Source organism: Labrus mixtus, chromosome 6, assembly GCF_963584025.1.
Source record: "Labrus mixtus chromosome 6, fLabMix1.1, whole genome shotgun sequence".
Lineage (NCBI taxonomy): Eukaryota > Metazoa > Chordata > Actinopteri > Labriformes > Labridae > Labrus > Labrus mixtus.
Window position 1 is genome coordinate 25,453,681 of NC_083617.1, and position 19,666 is coordinate 25,473,346.

Sequence of the window (19,666 nt, forward strand, 5' to 3'; positions counted from 1 at the left end):
CAGTTCCAGTCGACAGCCATGCAGAGTTCTGCAAAACGATTTCTGTTTGTAATGCTCGACCGAAGTTGACACACCGTCACTTTCTTGAAATGTACTCGCTTTGTGGTTTGGGGTCACTTGGAGTTGGGTTGAAAAGTTGTGTGAGCCGTTTTTGTCTGTTTCCACCTCACTGATCCAGGAAGAGTCACACCGCCAACTACTGGCCTGGCATGTCCACTTCAGCGGATTCTGTGTGGGCAAAGGATGTTATCCAAGATTTGTCTGAACGCGAAACATTTTTGAAAACCAAAAACCATTACAGTTTCAGTGGATTCTCGTGTAAATGTGGCCTAAGCCGAGATCTCGAGGACAAAAATGGAAATTATTCTCAAACTAATGTTTGAGGATGGGTGTCTGCTCAAGGCTTCCGTAGTTTAGTGAGGTGTACAGTTTGAATTGATTTAGAAAGAGGCCTGTACTGTGCATCATCGCCATGTAAATTTAACTATAAGACTTATACACATCATGTAATGACAGGGTGCCATGATGAAAGTCCAGACTGAGTATTCTGATTGGACAAGGGGCGTCAGTGTTTATATGAAGTACAGCAGCATTGTAACTAGATGTAGCATTTTGCTTAGCATTAAAGCTAACTGTCTCACAACCAAGACTAGTATTTCACTGGTCACACAATAAGTCCTTGTGTCCACCTAGTGTTTTTCTTCTGAGCACCAGCATCTTTTTCAGTTGTTTTCAATGAGTAGAGAGCGTTTCAGCAGCAGGCGGCCGCCCGGACAAAAAGTGCAGCGCTCAGCGTTTTTTTTCTTTCAGAGCGCTCCGCCTTTTTTGCGCGGCTGCTCCAAGTGCTCGAGTTTAAAATCTTTCAACCTTTCAGAAAGGCGCTGTTGACACCACCGGCAATCTTTTCCAAATGTATGATATTCCCGGTATTTTTGCCGGCTACGGATCATGCCTACCCAAATCCTCTTCGCTCCATGTCTGCTGGAGTAAAAATGATCTCAAATATAAAACATGCAGTAAAAAGCAACGAAGCAAAGTTTGTCATACAGCGACTGTTGTCTTAGAGACAGGAGGGGCGTGCAGCGCGTTTCTTCTTAGCACACAAACGCTTTGTGCAGGCACACAAAGCCTGCGCTTTTCCACCTCGTAAAAACACTAGGTGGACACAGGGCCTAAATGGCGACATACAGATACATGTACATGATACAAAAATAAATGTTTATGTGTTGCTTGGCAACAGTCCAGTTCAAGTCAAGTTGTTGTGATAGGCTAGTAGTAGTTGTGTTGTGAAGCAAAATTGAATGATAAAATAAACACAAATAATAAACAGTTGTTGATCATCACTGTTTACTTCTATAATCAGCTCACAGAACTTTTATATCAAAGTAATATCACGCTGCAGAGCCTCCAGTGTGATATTTCTTATTAGCAGCAAAAGTAACAGAGTTAACATGAAGTGTCTATAATCTCAAGGCTTTCTGTACACACATTGTTTTGCCATAGACTGTATATTAAGATGGACAGAGAAACAGCCGCCTGGGAGTGAAGCCAAAAGATTTAGAGCTCCCCCTGATGACTGGCTGCTAAATAGGTCATAAACCCCGCCTCCTCCATGTTAACAGATGGGACATAAGTCGAACTAAAAAGTTAAACTTCTCGTCAAATAAATTATCATCTGTCATGATGGTTAGTTCTTATGATGCGGGTTATGTCCTAATTTTCATTTTTCTGAGTAGTGACAGGGGTATTTTGGCTTCACTATTGTATGACAGGAGGAGATGGAGACGCACTGTCCATATTGATATAAAGTCAGTATGTTTGGTTAACAGCAGTTTTCTTGATGAGATAATGAGTTCCTTGAAACAGAGTTAATATATATCACATGTGCAGCTACAGGATGTGTTTGCACGTCGTCACAGATTTTATGAATATATATTTTCCTCTTCTTTTTTACTGTTTTATCAGTAAATGTTCATTTGGTGGAGGCGATCACCGGTCCAGCCAGCAAACAGACGGGTAGCGCTCACCCAGCGTCTTACGCAGCTGAGCGCTCTGTGTCCTGTCCCTGGTTTCCACCACACACTCCACCTGTGTGCGCGCACACACACACACACACACACACACACACACACACACACACACTTGTGAGCAGGTTAACAGTAAGTCTTGCAACACCTATCACTGATGACTTTGAAAGTCCAGTGTATTTGTCAGTACAGGCCGTAGTGCACAGAGGCAAATATGCGAAACCAGAGAAATTCTGCTCCACCCAAAGCAAGAAAAACTGAACAAGAAGTCGTGCTCAGGGTGGCTAAGAAGCTAAACGCTGTTATAATTTAAAACAACTGTATTCCTGGTTGCAGCCATGTAAATGTAGATAAATATGACAAATGATTATCATTTCATCGATAAAAAGATAGAACTGTTGAAGTCATCGGGCAGTGAAAATCTTGAGGGACATCAGAGCACATTTTACATTAATGGTAATGTTGCATCGCCAGATGTACTGTTAACAAGCTAACGGATTTTTACGGAGCCTTAAAGGAGACATGGGCAGGACATACTCCTTTTGTCGTTATGTTTTGATGTTTTGTTTAAAGAACTCTGAATCTCCTTGTGATGAATTGTGATAAAAAAATTAAAAAAACAAAAAGAAGACAAAAGCATGAGGTACAAAAAGGAGAGATTAGTTTCCTACCTTTGCTTTGAACAGATCTGTCTTGTCACCTTGTCTCCGATGGCAGACATCCAACAGCCTGGGAGGAAGAGGACGGAGTAAAGTATTAAAGGGGCATAAAAAATAGAACAGATTGGAGCGTAAACAGAGCAGAGGTCTTTAAAAGGACGGCAGCTGACTGTACCTGACGTCCTCTCTGGACAGGAAGTCGAGCAGCTTAGCCATGTCTCCTGGCCATTCTCCCAGCTGCACAGAGAACTTGCTAACCCGATCGTCCAGCACCAGAGCCCGGTCCACACACTGCCGGACCAGCTCCAGGTCCATGTTAGCACTGGTCACCACTACAGCAACCCTACAGCACACACACACAAACACACACAGGCAGGGAGTCTTGATTCATCTGAGGCCAAACGGATTAACTCTACTGGCTTACATCACTCACAGTCAGGACTATTTTTCATTTATTTTTGTAATGGACATGTACCAATATTAACCATAAACGCTGACATGTAACGAAATGTCCAAGAGTGAGCTTAAAGCTACATAACGTCTTCCTTTGGCTCTTTGAGAAACAGGTAGAGGACTTTTTAGTTACTGTTAAAGACAATAATCGATTGAATAATTAATTGATGGATTGGTTGATTGCTTGACTGATAAACCTAATTAAAGTAAATTAATTACATTCTCAGGTTACATGCTTGTACTGCTTTGACCTCAAATAAACCTGGGATGTAGCTTCCTTTGAATAGACAGTAAACATACTTATAAAGTGTGATTACCTAAAGTGAGCTTTTAGATGTTTTAAACATATATATGTTTAAACATTCATATGTTTAACAACAAGAAGGGAATGTACTGTTGAAGCACATCAGATGTTTGACTGACTGTGTCCACTAACGGTGTTTATTGAGCTGGAAGCGCCAACAACTTTAATTTCAGAGCTCCCTCACTTGCACGTACTGTTGCTAGGTTACGACGGCTGTCCTGTGGCACTTCAGCTTCCCTCTGTAGTAACCATTTAGTCTGTTTTAATCTGTAAACTAAATATTTTCTTTTTATCCAAGATCATTTTAGGTCTTTTTTTTTCTAAGTCTGGCTGAGATAAACAGTGCCAGGAAAAAAAAGTTACTATCTCTTCCGCCATTGTTACTGACAAAGTTGTTATCATAAGCCCCGCTCCTTCTACATTTTGATTTGGGGGGTAACGTAGAAGTGACAGTGACCAGCATACCGCTGTTCTAAATTTAACTATTTCAATATAGAGTGCTATGAACGCAGCAGAAACAAATCAGCTGTCTGCAAGGGCACGGAGGATGCTGTATTGAATTTGTTAACTAATTTGCTAGCACAGAAAATGGCAGAGTAGTGGTGGCTATGCACGGACAATTTTGGGCCCAATTGCCGTGTGTCAATCCCCGCTTTCTCTCTCCCCAATTTCTGACTCTATCCAGTGAACTGTCTCTAAATAGGCAAAAAAAAGAAGTAAAGAATAAAAACGATGACTCACTTTTTGCCTCTTAGTTCTGGTAGTTGTCCAGCCAAGATGGCTGCCAGTCCCATGGCTCCCTCTGTGTCCACTGTGGAGCGTTCAAATTCCTGAAACCGCAACATGGCCACCAGAGAGTCCTCCTCACTGTGAGGGAAGTAACAATACAGGAGATTGCACAACATATTCCTTTTTAAAATCGAGATTCCTCTGACTAGAGCTAAAATGAATGGTACAAAATCATCAATGTCCTTATTAATTCACCTAAAACTGATCAGCCAGTACTTCAGTAGTATAATCTGACCTATAATCTGAATTTGGAGATGGACATGTGGAGTTGCAGTACCTGACAGAAATGACTCTATCCACGAGTTTCTTTGCCAGCCGGAAGGTGTTTTCACCGAGCGAACGCTCCATGAGATCTGACAACAGAAAGTTAGAACTTGTGTTACTTCACTTTCCGCTGCTGAGAAACTAAAAAGCTACATGAGCTGCTATCAGAAGAATGTGTATAAAATGGTTAATTTTACTCTGGGTACACATCTCAGGACCTGAACCCACTAAAACATTACCTCCGTAGAGTTTCCTGTTGAGGTTGCTGTGAATGTCTTTGACTGGACGGTCAGTTTTCAGAGACTGAAGCAGCAAAGGGAAACTTTCAGGCTCGATTCCCTGTCAAAGAAAGTCCATTTAGTTAAGGTTGTTTTCACATGAACAACAAGGTTTCATATTTAACTAAACTAGACAACATGATTTGCTATTTAAAGATTGTTTAAAGTAACAATAGATCTTATTCTAGAGATCTTCTTAAAGTGGAAACAGACAACTAAGCTTGTTTTTTTTTTTTTTTTACATGGGGACGCCAGAGTGAGGATCTGAACAAAAATAACGCCAAGTTGTTCCTCCTGATCTCAGCAGCAGGTACAACATGTTGAGCCTGGTTGCCAAGAGCAGGCATAAGTTGCTCATAAGTCTGCTCAAAGCCTATTTTAAGGATTTCTGTTTGGAAGAGTTAAGCTGAAGAAAATGTTCTTCAATCCAACCCTTCAGTGCAGCTAGGCAAATATCTATGGAAGAGAAATTACACCGTTTAAGAGACATGTACATCAGAGTGTCATCTGCATAGGGATTTCCCACAGGGAAAATAAAAACAGAAAATCACATTGGCCCTAATATGGAGCCCTGTTGCACACCATAAATAGAAAAATTGCCGAACCAGCAAAGAGTATCAAACGTCAGATTATTTACTTACTATGACAAGGATTTTAGAGTTGATGTGTTTAATGGCTGCAGCTGTACCGGCCAGTAGACCGTACTGCCCAGCTGCAGGAACAATCACTGCATCCAGTTTAGGAACTTGCTCGTAGATCTCCATGCCAACTGTACCCAGACCTGCCAGATACGCTGCACTCTCATCTCTGGACAAAAAAAAAAAAATAGAAGAAAAAGAAAGAAAGAATACGTCAGATAAAGTGTTCCTCGATAAACAGACCTCTAAAACCCGTTTCTCATCTTTGTTTCTTGAGAAGCTCTGCACTGTACCCAACCAAAAAAGCGGAGCAAACAGTTGCCCGTGTTATTCATGCGTGCTTGACTGCATTGTCACTTGTATTTGCTTGCATTGTTTGAACATGACATTTGAAATGAATCTCGCCTCCACATTTGACAGAAAAATAGAAGTTGTTTCTTGGTTCCTTACATCCCCCTGGAGATGCACCACATTTTTTGGTTTATTCAACCTACTGTCTTAGGAACCCTGGATAAACTTTCCTGCGACTTCCAGCTACCCATAGAAGATCAGTCTGCGACCAGTAAGCTGTAAGGTTTAGCTTGACTGGGAACAAGTTCTTCTCTGAAGGAACCAACTCCTGGAGTTGAATTTCAGTCGTTAAGTGCTTAGTCGTGTTTCTCTGGGGAGTTTTTTTTCTCTAGAACGTTATGTAGACTTAATTCAGCGGGATAAAATAATTATATTTACTCATATAGAAGTTTATTAAATTAACTTGCTATTACTTTTCAAGCCAATACCACAATTTTCGAACAAGGCACCCGAAGCCAAAACATAACACACCAATCTTCATATAAACCATACATTCACTATTTAATGTTTGTTAAGTTCAAAACTGAAAATTTAGAAATGGTTCTATGCAAGTTTTATTTCTATGTGCAAGAAATTTGAAATTACGTTTGAAATGTTACAAATAACCTCTTACTCCACACAAAGAGATCTTTTCATTTTTACACTTGTAGTTTTTGTACTTTGACTAATGCGACTGAAATGGAAGAACATCTTTCATCAAGTTTGATGTTTTTAATGACTCACATTGTTCAGTGATTGGTGGTTTCACTGCATGTTGTAAATCATGTGTGTGGCTGCCATTTAGACTTAGACTAAACTTACATAGACTTAGATGTGATCTTAGTGCATTAAACAGGATCTTAAATGCTAGTTTTTGTTTTTTAAAGTAGTTTGGATCCTACAGATCTGATGCAAGGACAGCAGAGGAGTCTCAAGGCTGGCATGTTTTAATGACACAATGTCATACAAATTTCTCCCTCAGTGACTATGGGAAACCATAGTCTATTCATTGGCATAGCATGTTTGCTCTGAATGCTCTGAACACAAGAGATGAAGTTTTGCCAAAAACCAAACGGCAGGTATAAGTATTAAATATAAGTGAATACAGAGACAGAGAGAGTTAAGTTTAAAATATGTATCAGTATAGCTTTTTAGTGCAGGAGTACACAAACATAAATTATGACCCTGTGTGAAATGTGAAAGTATAAGTGGGACTGACTCTTCCAGGTACATGTATCCGTTCTCTGAGGCCAGGTGGCGGGCGTGTTTCTGGGAGTCGTGTCCTGTGCTGCCGTAGGAGATGACCATGGCCCCGTAGTCTCTGTAGATCCTGAGGCGTGGCGAGGAGCAGCATGACGGCATGATGACGAACACCGGGATCTTCAGCTCCACGGCGTGATGAGCCACGGCCATCGAGAAGTTACAGTCACTGGCCACGATCACTCCTTTCCTCTGCTGCTCCTTGAGGGACACAAACACATGATAACATGACGCACATCATTAGAGGTTAAGCTTTGAGAGCCATGCACGATTTTATGTCTTACAAGGACTTAACTTTGTGTAGCCAAGGTTGATTATTTTACAGGTTTCTAAGTCTCACAAGTTCAAAGTTTAGCCCTTCATCTTGATTCAAAGCAACAATACAGTATGTAGGACTTTGGTATGGTGAGCTTTGGCGCCCACCAAAGGTCTCTCTGTGAAACTGCACTGACATAAGACACTCATAGTGCTGTTACACCTCCTCCTCTTTGACGACGTGCATTTGTTAACAAGCAGAGGTCGGAGAAGCCGGATTTTGAGCAAATACGACTCTGCTATCAGCTGCAGCCCGTTGTTTTCTAGCTGTTAGCATGTGGAGTGTTGGTATGTGTATTGAACTGTAAACATGACGTCTATATGCTGTGTCTAAATGGCTCCATTGGAGAAAGTAATTTATAACATGCTGCTGTGAATGTGAGAGGTTTTTAAGGCCAAGCAGCAACCTCCCGTCTTAAAAAATTGAAATAAATCAGTGCAAAATCCTGCAGTTCGTTCGGCTCAATGTACAGTTTGTCATAAAGCTTAAGACCCGCCTCAGCTCCAGCTCTCAGTCAGTCGTTAGGTTGACTGAAAGTAATTTTTCCAGCATGGCGACTGCTGCTGATGAGCCTCCTACAGTAATGGATGGCTGACGTCACTCAGGCTCAAAATTGATTGATTTATTTATTTACTTTCAAACATCCTTTAAAACCTCAATTTAAAGGTCAGAAAGTTACATATTGTTGCTTTAAGAGCATGTGAACTTCCAGCCAGGCACCAGTTAACACTGTGATAAAACGCTCTGTATCGTCAAGACTTGTGCATTAAAGCCATCATAATCCAGCATCAAAGTGATATAACTTTTTTCCTTTTCAAACAAAGAAACTCCAAAATGTGAAGACAATCCCACTGTGCTGCTGACAATGACTGATGTTCACCGTAGTTCTTAGGGTTGACAAGAAACCAGACTTTTAAACTTTGTATGATACTGGTAAAAAAAATCAAACATTATAGATGTTTGAATACCACAGCAACAACAATAGAAGTCCTTTTGGGTAATTTCTTGTTTTGCACAAAGAGTGCTCTCTCTTACACGTGCGGCAGCTTTCTGTGAAAAATCTGACTGTAGAAGCTTTTTAAAGCTTTGGTACTTTTGGATAATCCAAACATTACAAGAATGCAGATCACATTGTTTAAAACACCTGGTATTAAAAACGTTGATGTCTTATAATCGTCTGATAGAAATCAAACTCACTTTGCTCACAGGTACACACTCAGGGAAACATTCCCGAGCTGCTTCCATTAAAGCAGAGACTATTTTTGTCCCTTCAGGTTATTGCTCAGGTCAGCTAACACATGTGACAGCAGCTGTGACCTGTCAGCGAGTGATCCCCTCCCTCTCTCTCACCTGTGTGAGGGAGCAGAGCAGGTACAGGACTCCTCTCTCCTTCACTGAGCCCGTGTAGTGCAGGTGCTCCTTCTTCAGGTAGATCTCCATCCCGTACTGTTTGGACAGTCTGGAGTACTGCACAAAAAATATATAAAAACATGAAAATGAAGAGAAGATACAAGCAGCGTTTCAACTCTGTGTTTGAGAGGATGTACGGAAGCCTATTAGGGCCAGTCATAAGGGAAAAAACTGAGATTTTATATTTTAATTAAGCAACTTGAGAATAAAGAATAAATGTCACAAATATTCCTCCTCTGATTATTTTTTCTGGCTTAAAGCTAACACTTGTTCTGGAAGTTAGACTCCGCACTCAACATGTTTATTTTAATCTTAACGACTCAGCTGCATGTTCACCACTTTGACTTTATGCTCAAAGAAGGACTTGACTCTTTACGTCCCTCTCCTTTTCTTCTTTTCTTCTTCTCTATTCTATACAAAATGCAAAAAAAGTTTCCTTTACTTGATAATTGTTTTCTTATGGAGTTAGTTTTATCTCAAAAAGACGAGGCAATGGAGAGCTAAAAATATATCTTTGGAAATGCAAATTCTGACAACACTGGCCACCGTGCGTGAAATCTGTCTGTCAAAAAACAAGCAGGTGAGAGGAGAGGTGTGTGCTGCAGGAGGAGCGTGGGTGTGTGGGGCTGAAGAAGAGAGACGACGAGCCTCTCGACGACACAAAACAACACCCAACCCACATGAGCGTCCTCAATAACAAGGTGTTGTTTTGTGTTGTGGGCGGGTCGTGGGATGGAGACGCCCTCTACTGTGATGGAGCAGAGCTCATCTTGGACAAAGTATAAATTGATCACACCTTTGGATGTTGAAAATATTGTCTGTTCACACACTGAGGAAGAGCCGAGATTCAAACCAGGAACCTCCTCGCTATGAGGCTAACCACCGCATCACCGTGCAGCCCATTGCATTTAGCAATATTAAAACTTGACGTTATTTCGAGTCGAGGTAACAACTGTCTCACAATGTCAGTACAAAGACCCAGAGCAGCCAAGCAGCTATCATGGCGGAGTCTGAAGTTGAACTGGAAATACCCTGAGAAGAAGCCTGAGACACTATTAAACCGTTTGTGTGACAGCTACTGTAGTGGAGTCACGGATCACAGTTGATCCGTATCATCATGGTGCTATAAAAAGCGAAAGCCTTCTTTGGAAAACCCTTTTTAGCTGATGTGGCTTAGTATTTATTCTTGACTGCAGAACCAAACTATGGCAGCATCTTGATCGTCATATTTTAACGCACAGGGCTGCTGTTAAAACTGGTGACAAGTTGCTATCAGAATTTTAAATGAAATAAACATTGATGTACGTTATTAAGAATTTTTTCTTTTAATTTTTAAGAAACCATTTTCGATAAAGTGCAACTCTTAAAGTGATGAGGATATCACTTATTATTTAGGTCAACAACCACTTTCTTCCCGACCCCATCATCCCAGTTAGCTCATGCTAAGCTAATTTACCGTGCAGGGTGTCTTCTGTAGCTCCGTCTGGATCCTGAAGGCGGCGGCGCTGATGTCCTCAAAGCGCAGGAACTGAGGAGCCGGTCTGGTGGCGACCCTGAACTCGCTGAGACGTCTGGTTTTCGGAGGATCCATGAGAACGAGCTCAGGAGTCTCTGTCACTTTGACGTCATGGACCTTCACGTCCCCGTTCAGGAGGTCTTCCTCACCGAAGTCTTTCAGCCGCTCCGGTTCGATGAGGGTGGGTCTGCGGCCCGCTGTGCCATTTGTGACGGGGCCGGATTTAAAAGAACATCCAGGCTGAGCGGAACCCAAACACAACTCATCTCTGAGGAACAACAAAACACACAGATGTTCACTTTAATGTCTTAATCTCGTGGATTAGATTAGGGAGGAATAATTAATTCAGGATTTAAAAGGGATTCCAGGTATTTTTAAACAAGGACCTATTATTTTACATTACTGGGTCCAGTTAACTAATCGCTCTGATGGTTTCGGAGTTGCTCTTGTAGATCTATTCAGCGTGACACAGGCTGTCATAGCTGCAGTAGAAAACTTTAGGCCAATCTTTCCAATCAAAGTGCGACTGACTCAGATTGTAATGAGTACATTCAAGAGAGGGTCCTGACAGAGAAAGACCGTTTTACGAGCCAGAAACATCTGTGACAACACTCTCGTCAAAGAATCCAACACGACAACAGGAGTTGTGGGGCGTCAGATAGCCTAGAGTTCATGTGGCGCGCCCCATGCATGGAGACCATTGTCTTCATTTTAGCCTCTGTGGGTTGGAGTCTGTCATCCCCCACTCTCACCTCCCAACATGTCCTGTATCTGTTCAGCTGTCCTAAATGCTGCAAGTATTACTAAAAGAAGAAGACAGGATTGGTGAAGGATTAATCGATCATAGTTTAATGGTGGGACTCAGAATGATCAGCGTTGACAATAATCAATAATATTAACCGCACAGAGATGCAAGGGGGCCAGAAGTCAAGTCGTGCCCAGGCCCCGGTAAATGCTTTGTCCAGCCCTGGTTTCCGGGTTTTTAATTTATATCTGAATTAAACTGAAATGAAACAGACCTCAGGCCTGACACCAAGGTACCTTCACCCCACCCTCTAAGTCTAAAATGAATGCATTCACCTTTCATGTCCGCCCAGCTTCCACTAACCGTGACAGATCACATCTCGGTGACAGTTTATGATTCATTGGGTCATTCGAGTCAGTCGTCTTTTTGAGACTCAGAAACGATTAAAGTGGTAATGTAGGGCCGGAGGAGTGACAGTTTGATTTATAACCGTTCAGTTCAGGAGCACTGAATTAAACAGACTGTACAATTCTTTTAAAGCGTTCTATAGTTCTTCTATATTTCAGATCTTAAATAACGCAACACAAGACATACTCATTCAGATCCACAGAGCATTGAGATGGACAGATTTCTGTCATCTGACTCACACTAATCCATACATGTATTTTTAGCGAATCAGAGTGTATCACATCATCTACAGCAGCGAGTCGAGAGTCTGTAGGGGCCCTTGGCAAAACATTAATTGGGGGGCCTTCCAACCAGAATTCATCACCATCATGTCTGCCAGTGTACCGACGCTTGCTCCTCTTGCTCCTCTTATTCCCTGTTTCTATTTTCTCTCCTAAGCTGTTATCACATCTGCACTCCAGATAATATCTGGATAACTTCGGGAGGACTGCTCTGAATATTCTCCTGACCTCGCTGTTCACACATGCTCCTCACACATGCTCCTCACACATGCTCCTCACACATGCTCCTCACAGCAGGAGAATATCCTGCTGCGTTCTCACATCAGCTCACTCTGACTTACTGGGAGTCTGGCAGGAGAAACTCCCGGTGAAATCTGACTGAAAAATGTGGCCGTTTGCGTTCACACATACAGCTCCTCCTGGAAATATCAGGAGTTTTCTGCAAGTGTGAAAGAACTGTAAATTAATCGCTTTTTTCAGACTGTAAGTGGATGCTACACTGTTGTTTACTTCCTCATTCCAAGAACAGAAACCAGCAAAACAACGGACCGACTGGCAGTCATACTACAGACTTCTGTTGAACTTAGTATGCAGTACATTCAGCATACTACATTGGATAGTAGTAAGTAGTAGGCGGTTTCAAACAGCCATACTGTATTGACTTAGCCAGCTTGCAAGTAAGCCCGTCTGATATTTCCTCTCCAATGTTTGGATGTTTCTCCAAAACCTTTAAACATGGATCAGCATCAATGGAGCCTTCTCCAATGTGCAGGTTACTCATGCCATGTGCACTAATGCATCTCCATGCCATCACAGATCCTGGCTTTTGAACTGAGCGCTGATAACAAGCCGGATGATCCCTCTCCTATTTAGGACGCAGCGTCTGTAGCCGCTTTTTCTGAGAATGAGATTACTCCGTGTTATCCGTGTTTCCTCTGTATTGTTTCTTTGTTCATCGTCCTGCACGTCCAGCAGCCGCTGCAGCTTTTTAATCTGCTTTGTAAATAATTAGATAAATATGACTTGATTTAAACCTTTAAATGCTCTTTTTTTAGGTGAATTCATATTTTCTGTCCATCGAAATTTACCCTTAAATTATTTCTAAGACATACAGTACTTTGTTCCTTTATTCGATTAATATTGAATTATGAGCAACTAAAAAAGATATTTCCAGGTTGTGTGTATTGAGGTCAGCTCAGGTTAGACTTGATTGTGAGCGTTTTCCTACTGAAGTAGTAAATCTGGAGATCCTTAACACTGTATAAATGTGATAATTAGATTAAAGTCTTTGGGGATTAACTCTGTCACTTAGCTGTTAAAGCAGATCACAAAGGGTTAATGATGAAGTTTCACACTTTGAAAAAGGCAGAAGCTCTTCTCCAACCTGTTGTCAACAACACAACTCAAGCAGAGTGATCGTTTTCCAGCCGAGACAATCCTGTGAATTTATCTGCAGCTAACGGTCCAGAGAGCGTCGTGCAAGAAGAGTGAAAAAAACATCAGTGATAGAAAAACTGAGATTGTAGTTTGATTTAAAATATTCTCTGACCACCAGGGGGAGCTGTTCTCCAAAAACAACAATCTGAATGTGCCAAAAGTCTGCAGAGAACGTCACACTCTATTTATATCACAACGATCTGCTGTAAACAATACTGTCACCTTTCACCTCATACCAGGGGTCCTTCACTGCCCTCTGCCCCACATTCAGACACACAGTCAGCTCCTCACACGTCTGCACCTGTGATGAAGGTGAGTGCAAACACAACACGAGAGAGGGGATGGAGCAACAACGCAGACAGTCTGAAGGCTCAGAAAGCCTCCTGAAAAATCTCATATGTTCAAAAATGTTCAAAGTGAGATCAGAGCAGAAAGTAAGGAGGACGTCCGAGCCAGCAGGACGTCATCGTTTCACCCTCTCGGCTCCTTCACGTTCTTCTAAGTACTGAAGGTCCTGACTGGTTAATTCCTGACTGGTAGAGTTTTCATCTGTGTGAGGAAATAGCACCTAAAGCTCAACATGACCCTGTATGTCCATGATGCATTGTTCCAGGTCATCACTCTGGCCAATTGACTTTCAAACCATGACCTCTAGAACTGCATATCAACATTTTGTGGTCAAAATAAATTCACAGCCTACTTTTCATACGCATACAACATTTCTTATAGTAACACTTCCTGGGTTCACATCTACACTCTGCTCTGAGGTTAACATCAGGACACACTCACACTCTCGTTGATGTCAGAAACTTTTCTCTTCAGTTTGATTTTCTAAAAGGTCCACTGTCCTCATGCATTTAAATATGATCTTAAAACTGTCAAAAGCATCAGTCATTAGGAATTTGTGTCATCATCATGTATTTGAATGTGTTGCCCTGCACCTACTGTACTAGTGAAGAGCATACATAACCACCCGTCCTATACAGAATCAGCTCTTTATCGGTGGAAAAGTACTGATTAAAGTCGCAGTGAATTTGCTCAATTCTAAAAATGTTGCAACTTACCCTGCATGCTATTTAAATACATTTCTGTCATCAAAACAATAGAAAGCCTCATTTAGAAGGCCACATGTTCACTGCTCCTATTGCACATCTTTTGGTCTTTGTCTGGTTGGTTGTAAAAAAAAAGGTAGCAAGCAGATATAGCACCACTGCTTTTAAGGATAGAGACACATGTATCCAAGATTTGTTGAAATCGCAGAAGAAGAACTTGCAACCCCACAAACATTTGCCAGTATGGCTGTAAAATAATCTAGAAAACACGTATCTCTTGGAGTTACCTGGAAACGAAGAGGAGAACAAGGTAGAGGACAAAACGAAGGAACAAGTCTACCAGGGCTTCAAAGGTTGGGAGCCACTCTCTTCTAAGGGGGGCAGGAGGTGAGGAGGAGGAGGAGGAAGGTTTGATTAGAACGATCCGGAGAGAGTCTGTTGATTTGGAGATTGCAGGAGCCAAACTTAGATTTGGATGACGGGGAGATGATTGTGTTAATTTCTTTATGTGATTAGAGTGAGGAGAAGGAGGAGGAGGAGGCGACTGGAGATTTGAGGGTGAGTCTTTTTGGTGAGGAGAAGAAAAGGAGGTCCTCGGGGAAAGAGGCACAGACGGTGTGGAGGAAGGATCGACGTTGGAGCACTTAGCAGGAGGTAAATCTGTATCTACAGGGCTGAGCAGGTGAGGGGAAAGGTCTGAAGGAACCAGGGGGGTAGAAGTTGTAGTTTCCCACCTCTGCCAGAAGGGGTCATTCTCCTCGCTGCCTTTGAGCGCAGGTCTGGGTGCATACAGACGCTCGAGTCGCTCACTCAGGTAGCTGGAGTAGAATAACTGCGCAGCAAAGTTCATCCTGCTCGATGTGTGTCCTCCTGCAGTCCGTCTCTGGATCTGGATCCCTCTCCTCTCTGGCTGTGATGTGTCCCAGGGATAAAAGGGACACTGACTGGATATGCTCCCACCGCGTTACCTCCCCTACCGTCCTACCTCTCTCTCTCCACGGCCAAAGGCTATTTAAGAAGAGATTACCCAGAGGCACATGCACGTTGGCTCTGCAGCGTCTCTCTCCGCTGGCCTGGCCCCTCCCAGAGCTCTATTCCTGGGCCCAGACCGGGATTACTTCCCCTTTCTATGACGTAGCTATAATCAGACGTCTAAGGAGATAGATGCAGACTTAGGGTTTATCTAGGGAGCAGTGATCTGGAGGCTCAACACCACAGAGGAGACAACTGAGGGTGGAGGATCAGGAATGAAACAGAGTGGGGTGATGGGTACCGAAAGGGGTGAAGATGAAAGGTCTATTAAGTTTAGTATAAACACAGGGAGAAAGGACCCAAAGGCAGACTATAGCTGTTTTCACATATACAGTGCATCCCTGAACATTTCTAGAAAATTTCAGGCAGACTGCCCCTGAAATCTTCCTGAACTTGTTGGTTGTTCACACATGCACCTCACGGGGAAGACGTTCCGTGTCGGACGGGAGGGAGTGATCTCAGGGTAAAGCAACAGCGTCTGACTAAGGGCCAATCTCTGGTGTTGAAAAATGAAAACAATGTATAGACGTGCAAAAAACTGCAGTTCCTCAACTGTCCACTTGAGGCTGCCTGCAGAACGGAGCGTCTGCAAAAATGCAGAAATAAACATGTTTACAGCCTGGTTCACAAAATGAAATATGTCGGATTAGCTCATGTCTTTATGGACTCACACTAAACTGGGTCTGAACTTGTCTGTTTTGATTGAATGAAGGATAAAAGTTATTGATAATAAGGGGCGTGGCTGACCTGACTGATGGGCAGGTGCATTGTAGCGTTTTGTCAGGAGGCTTAAGGCCCACATTAGCTCCAGCTCTCAGCCTGTTGTTAGATACAACAGATAGTCTGAGACGGGCTTCAAGCACCTCCTTTAGTAACTAATGGGTGCTTCTTCCATGTTTATTTACAGTCTATGAGTCTGACACTAGAATACCTTTATATCAATGCTATGTGCAGATCCATGCATTCTCAGTATCAACAAAAGAAGTTTCACTACTTGCACAGAGATAGCGCACATCAGTCTTTGATTGTTTACTGAATGCAGGATATAAACATCACCCACCCCCCCTCACTCCTGAAGCTGTGTCCGGCTTCATGTGGAAAATGTATCAGTGGCTTGGCAGGACAGATATTGGGTGAAGTGGGAGTGAAAAATGCGGCTGTTCACGTTCACACACTCAGCTCACCATGAACATTTTCAGGAAGGATTCAGGCTGCTGAGCATGCTTGATTGTGTGCAGGAAAACAGTAAGAGCAAAGAGCTGGAATGCAATGACAACACTTCATCTTTTAATTTATCTTTATAAAGATCTGTATACAAGCGAAGAGAACAGTTCAACTCCATTTTATGCATCTCTAGTTGCAGCCAGACTCTAAACAATGAGCAGCCTGGTTACACAAAATTCACAAAAAGTTATCTGCTTACCTGCAGGCTGCACCAGGAGCTCACTCGTGTTGTGTAACGCTGTCTGACTGTTAAAAAGGGATATTTGGGGGTTTCAACTTACTGTTTAAAACAAGCTAAAGATCGTATTTCAGATGAGATGCAAGGCAAGATGTTCTTTATGTTTGATTCGCATTAACAAATGTGCTTGTTGAGAAAAGTGAAGCCTGTGGTTGAAGCAGAGTGTTCAGGATAAACACTGTGAACAGGAGATATGACTGCAGAAAGAGAGCGAGACAGGCGGCCTCCCAGACTGACAACATAGATTTTAAAGAAGAGGATGAGAGGTGAGCTCTGCTGCCAGTGCTCTGCAGGAAGTCCAGATCCTTCTCAGCTCTGATGGGATGTCCAACACGTCCCTAAAGTCTGAACGGAGCAGCGACAGAGACGCCAGCACTCAACAGGTTCCAGATAACGAGTTTGATCAAACTCACAACAGGAAAGTGTGTAATCAGAGATAATCCCTTCAGCAGACATGGCTCACACTGTATGTGCAGGTAAATCTGAGCAAAGTAAATGGATGATGAGATGGGCGGGGCTTATAGTCTAAGCAGAGTGCAGATAGTGGGAAATGTCAGTCAAAGAAAAAGAAGCTCAGAGGTTTTAGGGACAGGCCTATTTATTTTTGCTGTAGAAAGCATTTCATCTATATTGTAGCCTGAAAATATTACCCTGAATACATTTACTTAGAGTAGCTCTAACATGATGGCTTACATATTTGGTATGAGAAGTTAAATCTTTTAGATACCAGCTGTCATTTTTCCCGTGACACACATTTGGGTAAGCTGGGGGTGAAAAACTCAGCTCTTTGCATTGACATATATAGCTCAGCCCAGAACAAGTCTGGAAATATTAAAGGTCCCATATTATGCTTTTTCTGGTTTTATATGCTCTTTCGTGTGTTTTCCAAGTGTCCTGTGCATGTTTAGGCACATCTATGTGCAAAAGTTCAAAGTCTGCAGAAACGCGGCTTCTCCTACCTCCTCCTGTTAGCTGTAGCATTAGCTGCATGTAACGCTCGGTTCTAGCCCCCCTCGATAACAATTTGTCAGTCCGACGTCATTGTCAGTGTGAGATCACTGATCTAAGCCCATTGGCTCGTTGTGGCAAGCCCTGCAGCTCATGTTGCACACCCGTTAACTTCTGTAGCACGCCCACGATATGACGTAGCCTGCGGTAGCACAGTAGTGCTAAGGTGCTAATGTTTATGCTCCCCTCGGACGGAGCCAGTGGCTGCATTCCAAATATGGTAAAAGAGGCGGGACATTTCCGAGAAGCGTGCTGAGCAACTGACCAATAACGACAGAGCGGATCGGCAGACCAATCAGAGCAGACTTGGCCCACGTGGGGTCTAACAGTGTGGGCTCAACAGAGCGTAGCTGATGGACTCAGAGCGGAGAGGGAGCAAGAAGGAGCAGTACATGAAAACAGACACTTTTTTCGGACTTTAGCTATTGTGAACGTACAAAAGTAGGTACATAGATTAAATATACAAACCCCAAAAATGGCATAATATGGGCTCTTTAAGTCATTTTGTGTGAACCTTCTTCACATTTTGTCCACAGGGGGTGCCAAATCAACACAAACGGAAAGTCCGCAACAGGAGCTTTAAGGGAGTTGAAAAAAATGTCCTTTTTGCGTTGGAACAACAAACTCAGGGATGCTCCCCATGGAGGACAACTCAAGTTTATTTGTTAAGGTGTCTTCAATACGCTGAATATGTTTGATGTGGGTCAGATAAAGCACCCAGTAAGAGTTTGATTAAAGTGCAACACCAGAGAAGATGCAAAAACACACGGGAAAGTCCAAAACAAATGTAATTAATTAACCTGCTGCAAGAAGCTGAAACAATGTCAAAAACAGCCAATGTGCGGCGTAAACGATGGCGGTCTCCATGTTGGAAATGCTGTCTCAGTCTAACTTTCAGTCAACCTAACAACAGGCTGAGAGCTGGAGCTGAGGCGGCTTTTAAGCCTCTTTACAAACCCTTAAACCGCGCCCATCTGTCAATCAGGTCAGCTACACGCCCTTCATCAAATCAAAACTGATGAGTCATCAAAACATTCACCCCGTACAGTGTGTGTCGATCGAGACATGAGCTAATCAGACATATTTGGGTTTTTTTAATCAGGCTGTAAACATATTAATCTCTGATTTTTTGAATGGGTGTGTATGTGACTTCCTGTGCTTCTGCAGCCAGCCTCTAGTGGACACTCGAGGAATTGCAGGATTTTGCACTTCAGCAACGGCTTTAGAACACCAGAGGTTGCCGCTTGGTTCACACGCATCCACAGATCACAACCAATCAAGATTTAGCTTTTTTTTTTTAAAGGGGCAGGTTGGTGTTAGTCAGGGGGCAGAGAGGAACAAAAAAAAAAAGCTATTACAAGAAGAAAGTGACAATACTTCGGAGGACCCTGAGCCATCATAACATCTGACAGGAGTTACACTGTAAAACAATGAAACAGGAGGAGTGACAGAAATAGACGTGCAAGAGTGACCCCGACCCCCCACCTCCTCAGATCAGTGACGTTATGTGATCCTCGCTGCGGCTCGTGTAGGACTTAACATTGACACCTGAACCGATGGTCACTTCATGACCTGTGACCCACATTTACAACAACAACAAGGTGTTTGCAAAGTATCTTTACATGGTGCTGAGCCAACTCGTAAAACTCCAATGATACTGATATTCTAGAAAACAGGCTGAACTTTAACTACGTCCAAATTAATGTCCAAGATTTGGTTGTGTATTTGTTTCAGTCCTCTCTCTCTTTCTCTGTGTTTTTTTTAACTGACAAACAGAATTACTTTTCCGTCTCCGTCTTTGATCCACTCTGTCACTTTTCCTCCAGTTTGCTGTTCTGCTTCTTAACGTTTAGATCTGCTTAAGAGACCAGACGAGAGGAAAGCACGAGGCAAAAGACCGACGGGATTAATGAAGATCACCGCGTTTACCACCAACAGTCTGAGCTGAGTGTTTGTGCGGGTGGGTGAGTCACACGCACACTCACAGACACACTGAC

General features: G+C 42.7%; 1 protein-coding gene across 2 annotated transcripts; it reads right to left on the reverse strand.

The window, feature by feature from the left end:
• Positions 1-1,267: 1,267 nt before the first annotated feature.
• LOC132975849 (L-threonine ammonia-lyase) lies at positions 1,268-15,153 on the reverse strand. 2 transcript variants are annotated; one of them, XM_061040684.1, is made up of 11 exons: positions 14,902-15,153; positions 10,185-10,512; positions 8,669-8,785; positions 6,962-7,197; positions 5,416-5,581; positions 4,736-4,835; positions 4,510-4,585; positions 4,185-4,310; positions 2,862-3,029; positions 2,699-2,756; positions 1,268-2,088 (listed from the first exon to the last, which is right to left on the reverse strand). In XM_061040684.1, the coding sequence occupies exons 1-11, from the start codon at positions 15,015-15,017 to the stop codon at positions 1,990-1,992; spliced, it is 1,590 nt and encodes a 529-aa protein (XP_060896667.1). In that variant the 5' UTR covers positions 15,018-15,153; the 3' UTR covers positions 1,268-1,989. The 2 variants fall into 2 exon arrangements, with proteins under 2 accessions (XP_060896667.1, XP_060896665.1); XM_061040682.1 differs by having other exon boundaries at positions 6,962-7,203.
• Positions 15,154-19,666: the final 4,513 nt, after the last annotated feature.

Bases quoted from the DNA above. Each gene is read 5' to 3' on its own strand.
- LOC132975849 (XM_061040682.1), bottom strand. From the start codon at position 15,017: ATGAACTTTGCTGCGCAGTTATTCTACTCCAGCTACCTGAGTGAGCGA. The intron at 8,786-10,184 runs GTAAATTAGCTT...TTTTTTGTGCAG, and splicing joins TACAGAAGACACCCTGCACG to TACTCCAGACTGTCCAAACA. The intron at 4,836-5,415 runs GTAAGTAAATAA...TTTCTTTGACAG, and splicing joins ACTCTAAAATCCTTGTCATA to GGAATCGAGCCTGAAAGTTT.